The following is a 12,372-nucleotide window of genomic DNA, read 5'->3' on the forward strand; positions in this document are numbered from 1 at the left end:
CAGCTTTTTCAAAAATAGTCTGGATACCTGTCACATAGCCCTTCATTCTGTGGTCCTGAACTAACCAGCAAATTCTAGAAAAAGTTCATTCTCAATGTATTGAGTCCAGTAGCATTTCTTTTCAGAAAATAACTATTTTTCAATAGGAATTTTGCCTGTAAATGTTAAAGGTCCCCCATCCTTTGCTTCCCTTGAAAACATCCACTTCCCACTACTTCTGATATGACAAGTATCTTGCTAAAAGAATATTTTGTCTGAATTCTTATTTACTCACAAAGTTGAGAAAAAAAGGAATATGTAGTGTTGTAATGATTGCCCTAACTCCTAATATCTAACCCCAGGAGATCAAAATCGGGATTTTTAAGTAACAAAGCAATGAAGGTAAATGTCCGCAGTGATTTGAAAAACGTCTTCCTCCGATTTGTTTTACCTGCCACTTTGAAATGTTATCTGCTTCTGGTAAGTAATCCTGTGCTAGATTCTTGTGCTTCTTAAATGCATATTATTCTCACCCTTTATTGACTGACTACATCTATTATCACATGTAAGCAGTGTTAATCCTCTAGTAATTAACACTCTTATTAAAGTAATTTGAACTCAGGGAAGTTTAACTCTGTCTTTACTTAATTAAATTATTGGGAATGTTTTAGACTGCCTTTGAGTTTTTGGTTTGTTTTTCAGTATCTTGTGCATATAAACTGCATTTGTGAAATAGGTACCAAGTCTTTTATGCTTCCTCAATGTTTATAATTTTGTATTACTTAAAAAAGCAACTTTTGGTGCCCTTCAACAATGATGCCTTAAAGGAGTGCTAAAGGAAATCATACTTTCATTTAAACTTCAGGATGGAAGTATTCACAAAGAACACCATATATCTATATCTATCTCATGAGTAGCAACACAAAACAATATAGCTAGCTAGATAGTTATTGATATGAACATTTCTTTTAGTATGACTCACCTAACCACAGCTCAAGTCTCCAATAAGATTAACTAGAAAATATATTGGTCTGGTGTTAAAGAAGTTAATTTTCAAAATTAAATGGTTTTGTATGTTTGTTTGTGTGCTTTTTCCTTCAAGAATAAACTGCTTGTTTGTCCCACACTTGCGAAGTTTACACTCAAGTGAACTGACTGGCATCTCCAAGACAGTCAAAAATTAGTTTTCCATTACTGTTCCTCTGGAAATCCCAAACTGCAGAATGTAACAGTTTTGGGGAGAGTATAGGACTAGCTTCTTCATCCAACATGAACTACTAGTTATGCAGTTCAGACAAACTGGAAAAGAATAATGCAGTAAAGAATTAGGCACTTTTCCTATATCCCATGTGCCAAAATCATTCTGAAAATTCTCTCTCATCTTGAGCAACAAATAATGCAGTCTCTTCTTACTTAACTCTTATTTTTAAAATATTCACATTTCTCAAGACGCATCAAAAGTGGTAATAGAGAAAAGAAAAAGAACAAAGACAATAGTAATAGAACTGTAAGTAGGGACAGGAACAAAAACTTTCCTGAGTCTTTATCTCTTTCCTCGCAAATCTTCATGTCTTTCTCCATCTTTCATAGCAGCTTCCATTTACGTCTTGACAATATTACTCTTTTTCTTTGACTTTTTTTTCTCTCCCTATCCTCTCCACCCTATCAGAATGAAAAAAATTTTGTTTTCAGCAGTAGGTCTCTGATGGCAGTGGTTCAAAGAACCCAGGATAATGTTGTATTTGCATCATGGTAGCACCAAAAGATCCCAAATAGGATCAGAATAATATGTGAAGAAATATTTCCTTCCCCAGAGATGTCACAATCAAAGCATAGGTTAGTTATTTGTACTAAAGGTATTAACTGCATATCTTATATGCACGTGATAGCTTTTACAGTCCTGTTATATTTTGTCAGCTTTATGGTTTTGAAGGCTCTAGCTTATGTAAACCAATTGTATGCCTGTTACTGCTTTCACCATCTCCTCCAACAAATTATGTTCCTCTCAAACAAAAATTAATACCTGACTTTCTAGTGTGAAAGAATTCCTTTGATTTCAGTGGGCTTTTCAATGTATCAGAACATTTATGAGACTACCAAGGTATCAGAAAGACAAATACAGTTTCTACAAAAACAGCTGTAGTGAAGACAACCCCCCCCAAACACTGTTGATTACAATTCTTGTGTATGCATGTTCTAAAAGTTACCTGTGAATCACAGAGAGTTTAGAGAAAGAAGGAATTTGAATGTATTGGTTTATGTAATTAAAATACAAAGTGTAAATTTCTTTTGGTTACACTATTACTTCCATTATTTATAAAAAAAAAGAAATAAGACTTCAAAGATAATACCTGATTACATCAAGATTAGAAGACTGGATCAAGCAATCTGGGCTCTATTTTTGTACGCTACACTGGGACTGTGGTTCCTATGCTCTCTGATAACACAAAAATAGCAACTCTGAGGAACAGAAATGCTATTTTTCTTACCAGATAATTTCCTATTAGCAGCTTTCTCCGCTTTGATTCTTAATGGGTCTTGCATATCTTCTCTGGAATCTGGAGACAGTCCACCATGGTTGTTGAAGGCTCCAGAATTAAGCTCTGAACTTTACCTCAGGCCACAAAAATAATTCTTCCAAAGCTGTGGGAACAGCTGCCCCATAACTGATGATTAGCATTAACAGAATAACCTGATGTAACATAACTAACTTTAAAACAATTATATTCAAGTCCAAGCTTCCCTATAGATATTCTGGGAAGTTACCCAGGGGAGCTGAATGCCAGTATCCTATGCTCCAAAGAAAAGGATCATAAAAGAAGTCTGAGCTTGGGAGTATGTTCAAGAATCCTGGAACTAGAAACAGTGACTAGATTCTACTCAGACCCTCTTGGCCTGTGGTAGCCAGTGACTGAGTTCCCAATCCACTGTATGGGTCACTCCTTGTCTTCAGTCACTGAATCCTGGAATATAACAATACATATTGTCATTTGCCCCCACCCTCCTGTTATTTATTATCACTTGTAATATCCTGTCCAGTCTTAGAACACACGTTGTTTGATACAAGGATGCATCCTTTCTATTTGCTAAAAGGCTGAGCCCAGTAAGCACTATATAAATTATAAGAATCATTCTTTCAGAACTTTCTTTAACTAGAATATCTAACAAACAATCAGACTTTTTTTGTTCCACTCCCACTCACTGGTGCATCCTCACTCACCGCACTCTTCTGGTCACCCCTCCTTCAACAGTGCTGGACCAGATGCCTGCTAATGCTCATCGCATGGGCCTGGTCCCCCTCCCCATGCATGCCCTGGACTCACCTTCCATGCCCCATGTTACACTGTACTACCCCACCCTGCCCCCTGAGGCAAGGGCAGGAAGTGGTAGCTAGAGAAGGGAGGGGGAGCCCAGAGACTCCGGATTCTGTTGCAGCTGGAGTGATAGGGGGAATGGGAGCCAGGTGAGACCTTGGGAGCTGCCTGCAGACTGCCAGTTGAACAGCCCTGAACTAAGAGATGAAGAAGTGGTTGAAGTTAAAATGGAGACAAGTGTTGGCTGCCAGAGGAAAACACAAGTCTGGCTAAAGATGCACAGCCATCATCAGGTCAGATCAATTTGTAACTTAGAAGTGTTCCTTAATACCAGCATTACTCAGCTGCCTTACATCTTACAGTTTGCACTTGCCGTCTATCCTTAAGCCTCCCAAACGAACATGTCATTGTCATCCTACTATAGTTTAAGAGACCATTAAAACCATTGTTGTCTATGATCTAGATATCCAGGGAAAGGCTTTATAAGCTATGATAGCAGAGAAAAAGAAAAATACTTACATCATGTACATTCACATCAGTAGCATACTGACAAATCTCATTTATTTATCCCCCTGAAAAAGTGTGAGTTCCTAAAAGTCCTAGCATCAGGAACTTTTCCAGACTACCCTGCATAATGTTTATAATACTTCTAAGGTATTGTAAATACTATACCTATGTCTTGGAAATATATGCATTTCTTCTTATGAACTCCAAGGCCTGGTACAGGAGGTTAGTAATAGGAATCTGAATTCCATCAAGAGCACCAATGTAACTGGGGACCCTTGAAGGTGCCTTTAAAAATATCAATACCCAAACTTGTTATCAATTAACAGGTAACAAGCGAGGGCTGCAAGTTTCCAGGTAATGGTGGCAACATATTAGTCTGCTGCCTCTGCAGCTCAGGGGTAAACAAAAGAGTAAGTAACAGCCCCCTAATGAAATGCCCTTTGTCATTCTCAAGTTTTGCAGTCCTCAACCACTACCACATGCTCGTTTCTCAAGCCTAGAAATGGTGCTGCACTTCTGAGAGTAATCTTTGGGAGACTTCTCCAGCCTAGTTTGGAAAGCAGTAACTCATAGTGAAGTAAAAGTTGTCTGTGGATACTGTACGCCAGTCACTTTTACGTAAATCCTCTCATGTACAAAAGTCCTAGGTCCGCCCAAACATGCAGTTAATATAGGAATGGTTATTCTGGAGCTGCTATTCCAGAACAGCTATATGTGTAGATAAACCCTCATAACAAGTACACATGGAAGGCATTATTTCTCTTTTTTACCTTACCTTGGATAAGGTAAAACATTTTTCTCATTTACCTTACCTTGGAAACAAAGTACAACATAGAAAAAGTAAAAGAATATAAACATTAGAAGAAAATACACACAATATTTTCTCCTTAGGAGAATAAGGCAGAAATGAAGAAAAACAGAACTAAAAACCAAATGTGACAAATTGTCATACTGTTTAATGAACCTCTGGAAGGTGCTGAGATGCCATATAGAGAACAGAACAAGAACAAGAATAGATTTAATTTTTTGTCAGCTTGCTTGTGGAAAAATCCTGATCCCTAGAAAGCATGATCTTCTCTTTTTGGGAGTGGGGAAGATGGAAGGGGGTAGTGTTTATAAAGACATGGCCAGAGTAGAAGGAAATAGCTTACAAAAAGAGGCAATGTAAAAGCCACACTGAAAAGTGGCTTCCCTTTCGTAGCTCTTTTACCTCACCTAGCACCTTTTTGCAAGAAGGTCCCAATTCTCCTGACTGCAGCTCTCATCTCAACTATTTCTCTTTTTAGCAGCTCTTCTACATTTGTGCAAGGGATGCCATAGTAGAAAAGAGGGAACTGGGCTTCCAGGGTGAGAACTGGGATATTGCTGGCAATGGGAGATGGGGGACAGAACCTGTTAAAAGGAAACCACTTAATGTGGCTGTTTCAACAAGCTACCTGCCTAACTCCCATCCCTAGGGACCATCAAAGTGTAGTTTTCCCTCTGGCTTTTCAAAAGCTGGTTCCTTAAGTTATAACCAAAATGCTCTAATACTACACTGCCCCCTTGTTAATCTTACACATTGTCCTGATATGACACAGAGGGAGTAAGCTGTTGTTGAGATAACTGGCTTCCATTAGCAAGTATGTGATTGGCAGGACGATAAAGTCTTTTCCCTCACAGGTCAGCTACTCTTTAAAAAGAGGGCAATCCTGCTGATCCATCTTTTAGCTACAGTCTCTCACTGAGTCCCAATTCTCCTGCCTTTTAGCTTTGATATGGTTCAAGCTTTCCCCCTTGTATCAGCCCCTACCTGTCATCAACTCCTCTGTACCAAACAGCAAATATCAGGAGTTTGACCTCAGGGCACAGTCCGGGTGGGCAGGTAAAACCTGACCACTGGACCTACTTCCTTATCTTTCATATCCTGCAATTCATGAAGAAGTATCAGATTCAAACTAAAAAACAGAAGCATGACCTTTCATAAGAACTTTCTGAAAAAGGCTCTGTTGCCTTTCTAAGTATTCTTGAAAAGAACTGTCATCCACCTTATTAAGAGAAAAATAGATCACAAATAAGGAAGAAGGAAAATAGTGTCAAGTCCTTACTAAAAGGTAAATATCATTTTAAATTAATACTTGTATCCCTAAGAGTTTCTGGTGAGACACAAACCATACTGTGGAAGAAAACAATCAAAATACTTCTATAATCTTTCTATGCCTACTAGTTATATCACAAGCTATTGAAGCTACTTGCCTAAAATTTTATTCTTTATAAAAATATCTGAAATTTACCAGAAGAAAGGCATCACACACATTGTGAAGACAATTTTATGCAAAAGTTGCTAGCTAAAATTGTCATGTATAAGCAGTACTATAGCCATTTGTCTGGCATATTCAACAGCTGGCACTTAAACATGTAAAATATATTTTCCTATTAAGTACATGCACACCTCATTCTCTTGTACAGCTGGAAATCACTTTCCCCCCATAAACAAGTTTGAGGTTTTCAAGGATTTATAGCCTTTAGAAGAAATTGCAAAGAGATTGTGTTACATCTAGACAATCCCTAAATCTCTCTTTCCTTCAATTAACTTATTTATTGTAGTACAGAGGGAAAGATATTTAATCATTCATATAATTTCAAATAGGATAAATAAATAGAATAAAAAGCCAACACAGGACTGTTAGTATTTTAGACTGGAAGGAGAACTCCTTTTTTGCACACTGAATTGCAGTTACTAACTGCAGTTACTTGTATGCTTCTGCTTACGGAAATCACAGATCCATTGTACAACTTTTAACACATGCTATAGGCCTCATCTTTTCTCACTTCCTCCAGATTTAAACTATGTAACTTCAATGACTGCAACAGTGTCATTCCAAATTTATACGTACTTAAGCTTAGAATTGGTACCATACCTTTCAACTTTAATACTGAAAGGCATATTACAATGCTATCATTTTTTAATTAGATTGAGCGACTGAAAAACTCCCTGCAAAATAATTTTACAATGGGATTTTTCCATTTTGGGGTGTTTACTCATTGCATTGTTTTGCAAAACCCATCTAGAAGTGAAAATACCAGTATGCAAATAAACTGAAATGGAATTTTTCCTACATTTGTTTTTTCCAGCTGACTTGTAGCATGGAATATTGCTGAATAAAATTGCCCAAAGCCTTGGCATGCTTAAGCTAGTTCTATTTTTATTTCCTTAACTATTAATTTCACAACTCAGGCAACACTTTTACCAGTATTTATAAATATGAAAAAAGCAAAAGACATAGAAATCCTTTTTAAAAAAAGCTTATTTCAGGTAATGAAACTTGATGAACTGTTAATGCTGGGCTCAGTAGAATAACATAAAGAGTAAAGAAAACAAATGAGTAAGTGAAGATAAAACAGTGTATAACAATTTAGAACAGGTAGTAGGGAAGAATATGATGTCCAGTTGAAAGTGCAGGGCATATATATTAATGGAGAGAATACACTTGTTCAAAAAAGGATCAGGCTAGAACACAGGGCTAATATGCCTATTCTTGCAAAAAAAGTATCATGGCATCTTGACAGGCTGTCAGGATCTCAAGTTGAACACTATATCTATGACACTTCCAGTAGCAGAGTACCCCCTTACATCATGCTGGGGAAATAGTTTGATACTAACTCATAGGGAAGAGTGTCACTAATCCCACCACTCTGAATAACTGCTGGTTTTCAAAATTAAACTACCAAGACTTCTATAAACATGAAAGGTCCTTGAATTTAACAACGCTGGTGTTGACCAAAAGGGGAAATTAGTAGGATAAGAAAAACAACAAAAGTCTTACTTGTCTGAGGTCGATGAAAGCTAACTGCAGGGTGTCTCCCTGGAATCCTGGCACAGGCTCAGAGCTAGCGAACACTGTAAGTAAAGGTTAGAAACATTATGGATGCAGAATATATTTTTAAAAAATTAACAGCAATTCAACTGTTAATTACAAATGTGAGTTACTGATAAGGATAAAAATTTAACGATTTTGACAGAAATAAAGAGATTATAACTTTTATTTTGTATTGATCAAAACCTTTGCTATCATTTAAAGTCCTATAATCTTTAAGTACACCCCATTTAGAAGGTTTATTCGACCTATAGTTCTAAAACAGTAATAATGCTGCAATCATGTTTGCTGACGACTTTACATTTTTGTCCTGAGGTGAATGATTACAGAAGTATTTTGAAACTATACCAATTCCATGGCTGTCAACGTATTTTTAAACATCTGCTTTTGTTGTAGCATCTGCTCTATAAAAATCCCACCTCTAGCCAAACAGTAATAAAAGACAGACACTTAGGTGGGAGTTAGCTTAATGTTCAGACAACAGGTGGAAAATTCTAAGTGCCACAATCAGAGAAGAGCTGGAATGTCTGTTCATGCCTTTTAACAAGCTTATTGATAATGGAATTCTGCTCTTTAAAAAGGCCAAAATAGGTTGTCAAAATTGGAAGGCTGAAGTATGTTCAAAATGCAAAAAACAGTAGCACATATATTATAAGAGCTAGCTGCATTATTGCAGTAAGCTATGCAACTACTGACATTTGTTAGTTATTTTAAAATCAACCAGATTTTATGACTGTAGCTTTCCATGACCCAGATGTTATGAATTTTGTGAATGGTTATTTTTATTACCATTTAAAATAAAGTTAGTAGACCTAGAAAAGAAAGCAGAAAATATGCACAACTCATTTTACAGATTTAAGCTGTCTGATAAATGACTGTAGTAAAAACTTTAGAAAATAATTTAAGAATTAATCCACAAATGAACCCATAATCATGGGAATTCAGGGTGAATGACATAAGCTAATTACAGCTGTCCCAGCAAAGAAGCCAAACCCTACAGGGAGAAGTAAGCTGCAGCCACTACCAGCAGTGCCCCAAAGATAGCTGCTATCTAAACACTGCTTCCCCTTGTTATGGTGGCTTGTAAGCACAATGTCCCAGCAGTTCCTTCCTTTCTTCAAGAGCACCAGATGGGGCATTGCCTTCAAAAGATTTCCCCTCCAGGAATGGCCATTTAAGATGGCTTCAGGTTAAGGCACCAGCAGCCACTATCACCAAGGGACCAGCTGATCCTTTCTTCATTCTTTTATGTAACTAGGGCTTGCAGAACACAAGAACCCAGTAAGTCATCCCCTGAGTTGCATAGGGGCAGAAAACAGAGGAAGTCTTTTGTAGCCAAAGTGCCCCAAAGCATCTGCACCATGTGGTGTGTTGTTCAAAGAGAGACTGATATTTGGATGTGGAGAGTATGGGAAAAAAGGAATAAATGAGTAATTGGCTTAGGTAATGATGAGGTGGCATCATCATTGTCCCAGACCATCAGGACGTGGGTCATATATGAGACACTTTCTTGTGCCTGGGTCACACATGAGCCACCTTCTTGAGCTCAGTACTGGCAGGGACCAGACTGACCTTCTCACAGTGACAAGGAGAATGAGAGAATTACAGCTACACTGTGGGCCTCCTGGCTTCATTTAGGTACCGAGAGGGGACCCAGCAACTGAAGCAGCTGTGGGTAAAACTTTTTTTAAAAAAGAAACTACAAATATAGGCTAGAAGTTGGGACTCACCAATCATATAAAGGGTTAAAAAAAACCCAAACAAACCCAAAACAAACAAGCACAATAAACATAAAATAAATAATAGAAAGCTATCATGTCACTATATATATATATTTATTTGTGTACCTTAACATGGTCACTTCCTGGCTTCTGAGTGAGTGCCCTTTTTGTAACCTTGTACATAGTTTGTACTACTGTTTTTATTTACAGAAGTAAACATATTTTTAAACTGGAAAAGTGAAAAAAATTAATGTTTCACCCTGTTCATATCTTTGCTATGTGGCAGCAGAATGAACCGCACTGCTCAGTATGTTCAGTTAAAGTCCCCTGCTTCATTTCAGACCTTTACTATACTGTATGGGGAGAAATAGGACTACATTCTTGCACATGCTTATTGTGCAGATGGAGGTAGTAGTCCTCTATCCCAAAATAACTTCACAGAATAATCCATGAACTTTCTTTTGTACATGTGCACAGAACCAAATGAAAGCAGACTGAAACAAGTCCCACCACAAAATCCAGCATGCAAGCACAAAGCAGATTTCAAAAGAACCAGTATAATTGTCATTTATAACTTTCTGTCCAATCACATAAGGGCACATGTTGACATTATCTTCCCACCAACATTTCAACTTTCTGCATCTGGCACTGCTATACTGGAGCTGCTCAAGCAACCGAATAAACAATAATAAAGTTAAAGCAAACGTGGCCATACTTTTTTTTTTTTATCCATGCAACACTGTTTAGGTCTCCTTTCCTCATTCTTATCTCTGCATGCTCTGTAGCAATACAAGTATAGTAAAACAGCTCTAACTTTACTCCTGTTCCATTCAGGGTCAAAGTCAGGCCAGTTTATGTAGGCTGTATCACTACAAGATCATACAGATTTAACAGTTACCATGAAACAGCTTAAGCAAATAGCAGCTCCCCTGCCAGCTAAAACGTACATCAGTTCATTACCTCAGACAGACAAGACACTCTTAACATGAGGTTTTAAAGAAAAAAGAATTTCCTTAATTGAAATACTTTAAAAAATGTATAAAACAATGCTGCCTGCACAATGGTTGACTTGTACAAGCACTGGGAACTGCCAGGATATGAAATCATTCACTACCTCCCTAAAAAAAGGCCATAAACCAGTGGTGCTCAAGCTTCTGGCCCTACAGGGCAGAAGAATTACAAGGGGCTTGTCTGTGGACTGGATCAAACCCCACACACCAAGATCAGACCCCACACTGCCTTCGGCCAGCCCCATGCACCAGGATCAGGCCCTGGGGCCCAGTGCTGTCTGTGCATGCTAGAATAAGGCCCTGGGCCCCCATGTGCTGTGTTCAAGCCCACATTGCCCCAGCTTAGCCCTTAGTGCTAGGATCAGGCTCTGGGCTTGGTACCATCCCTTTAAGGCCCCACGTGCAGGAACTGTGCCATCCTCACCTGAAGCTGTGTGCCTGGCTAGGTCCTGGGGCCTGATGCCACTTTCACCTGGCCCCACACTGGGATTGGGCTCTCATACCACAACTCCTCCTGAATCCAGAAAACTAGCAGCAGAAGAACAATTACCAACATATTTTCAGACCCATGGGCAGCCTCACAGGGTTGATGACATGGCATAGGGGACTGGAAGTAGCCCCGAGGCTGGATGTTGAGCACCCCTGCTGTAACCCATTACTACCTTCCATGACTGCCTGGGACTGCCATTTTCCCAAGGGCTGGGACTGCAATTTAGGCCTGAGTGGTTATCAGCAATGGTGTTTATACTCATGAGAATATCATCTTAGACTAGAAAGTGCTTCAGCAATTCACCAGAGAGAACACTTCAGAAATCAAATAAATGGACTGGGAAATTAAGACATTTGCTTCACAGTGGTTGGCAGCTCCACAGTAGAGATCATTTAATGTGACCCCACAACCAGGAGATTATATATGCACTTACACACATGCAGGGCTGTAAAAGATATAACTATGGTAAGGATGAAAGACTCTCTAAATCCTCAACGATAGGGGAGATCCCCAAGTTACTGAAGGTGGAACAGGAAGCCCTCAGCACTGTTCCTGAAAGAAGTGGCAAAAATATGATTCCATATAACTTCTTGTTTTCTGTACCATGAACAGACAGTTTGCCCCTTCTAGCGTCACAGGACACTTCCAATCTGAGCAAACAGCCCACCCTCAACCTGCACAAAGATCTGGGGGGGGGGCATATGCCCCCCCCCCCAACTTACCCAGTACTGTATGCAGTGGCAGGAACTGCCCAACTGCCCTCCCCATATCTCTGTGCCCCATCAAATGAGCCACTTGTGGTTCTGTCCTGTGGCCCACCCAACTGGGTAGCACCTGTTGACGCCCCTTTGCTTCAGGGCCCAAGGCGGTCGTCCCACTCGCCACCCCCCTTACTGCTTACAGGTCAAGCTTCTGGCCCCACAGGGCAGAAGAATGACAAGAGATACAGCAGCAATTGAACTGATAGAGAACTGGAAAGTGTGCATTAGCATCAAATGGAAAGATTTTGTTTAGCTGGTTTCACTTTCTGTGGTAGAATAGATCAACTTGCCACAGAACAAGAATCTACACACTTTCTGTAGCCCATCAAGGGATATCCTCATGAATATATTCTACTGTAATTAAATACCACAATTGTAAAGTACAAATTGCCAAAGTAGCAAAATAAAGAAGACACCCAGCAAGAAGCATTCAATATTAAAATAAAGTATTACTTTCTGCATGAGCTTCCACGTTCTTCACTCCCAATTTCATTATATAAAGTAATATAGTAACTTACTATAATAGTGTATTACCTCAGATGGTAAAAGCAAATATTCTTGATGGATGACTAAGATGCTGTTAGTTTTGTTATTACAACTTTATGAACTGAAGGCCAAAACAGCCCATCCTAATACTCTACTTGCAGTAAGAATCAGACAAATAAATTATTTTATTTTAGGTTTACATTAAACTTCTGTAACAATTTAATGAAGATACTTAAATGTTATATAA

At 38.7% G+C, this 12,372-nt stretch overlaps 1 protein-coding gene across 9 annotated transcripts in view; it reads right to left on the reverse strand.

The window, feature by feature from the left end:
• The window catches only part of EXOC6 (exocyst complex component 6), a 166,313-nt gene that overhangs the window by 24,416 nt on the left and 129,525 nt on the right, over nt 1-12,372 (reverse strand). For all 9 annotated transcript variants that reach the window (XM_090058751.1, XM_090058748.1, XM_090058750.1 and 6 more), the window contains one exon: nt 7,607-7,680. In XM_090058751.1, coding sequence (XP_089914877.1) covers nt 7,607-7,680 — 74 coding nt within the window. The remainder of the gene's footprint in view (nt 1-7,606; nt 7,681-12,372) is intronic.

The sequence above is a fragment of the Crocodylus siamensis genome, chromosome 7 (assembly GCF_052110815.1).
Source record: "Crocodylus siamensis isolate JL-2025a chromosome 7, ASM5211081v1, whole genome shotgun sequence".
Classification (NCBI taxonomy): Eukaryota; Metazoa; Chordata; order Crocodylia; family Crocodylidae; genus Crocodylus; species Crocodylus siamensis.